Source organism: Carlito syrichta, unplaced genomic scaffold (assembly GCF_000164805.1).
Source record: "Carlito syrichta isolate Samal-C Ts95f unplaced genomic scaffold, Tarsius_syrichta-2.0.1 Scaffold309719, whole genome shotgun sequence".
Lineage (NCBI taxonomy): Eukaryota > Metazoa > Chordata > Mammalia > Primates > Tarsiidae > Carlito > Carlito syrichta.
This window is the reverse complement of record NW_007253815.1, coordinates 1159-2044: the sequence shown is the minus strand read 5'-3', so window position 1 is coordinate 2044 and position 886 is coordinate 1159. Positions and strand designations below refer to the sequence as shown.

General features: G+C 39.4%; 1 protein-coding gene across 1 annotated transcript in view; it reads left to right on the top strand.

Annotated features, from left to right (window-relative positions):
- The window catches only part of ADCY10 (adenylate cyclase 10, soluble), a gene marked incomplete at its 3' end in the record, with an annotated part of 42864 nt that extends 42294 nt beyond the window's left edge, over positions 1 to 570 (top strand). Inside the window, exon 18 of the mRNA XM_008067602.1 lies at positions 439 to 570. Coding sequence (XP_008065793.1) covers positions 439 to 570 — 132 coding nt within the window. The remainder of the gene's footprint in view (positions 1 to 438) is intronic.
- Positions 571 to 886: the final 316 nt, after the last annotated feature.

Here is an 886-nt window from a genome sequence, read left to right as displayed (position 1 = left end):
GGCTCAGGCAATCCACTTACGTTGGCCTCCCAAAGTGCTGGGATTACAGGCTGAGCCACCGAGCCTGGCTAGAATGTCTTTGTATCTGAGTGTGGGCATGTGATTGCATACAAGTATATGTTACTAAATACTAGAAGATATATCCTGATAACCTGTGAATCAAATTTTTGTAAAACCTTAAGTCCTATAGGAGACATCAATAGTTAGTGCCAATTCTTTTTGTTGAGCAGGGGAAGAGAGACAAACCATTTGTGAGTACTTCTGGATTTTCACATGGTTGTTTTTCTTAAAGCAAGTTATCCCGTAATATTTGGTGAGCCAAGATGCTTCTCTGCCTGTTCTTTCTCACATGAGATCCACCTCAAAGTTGATTAAAAATCAGACCTTATAAGACAGGATAAGGACACTCAACTTTTATTCCCTTTCATCTTCCTGTAGCGGATTTTGTTATGCCAACAGAGAAATTAGAAAGCACTGCTTCCCAAGACAGTGAGGAGAAGACAAAAGAAGTCTGTCACCTTGCTAGTGGTGTCAGACTGAAAAACCTGTCACCCCCATCATCGTTAAAAGGTAAGGAAATTTGACCTAGTATTTTTTTCTAGCATGTAGACTCCAATTTAGCTTTCTCTAGGATGATTGTTTTGTTTTGTTTTTTTATAATCAATATTTTTTATTATGACATTGTGGGATACAGTTAAGGGTTAGGTATACAAATATGCTTCGTTCAGGACCCTTGTTGATAAGAGGTGTCTTTCCGTCCCCAGACAGATGTTTACTACCATTAATCCCATTTCCCTTCCCCTCCCCTCCCATAGTTTCCCACCACTGTCAGTCATTTTCTTATGGTAATACATTGGATGATCAAGGTCCACTATATGAGTGAGAA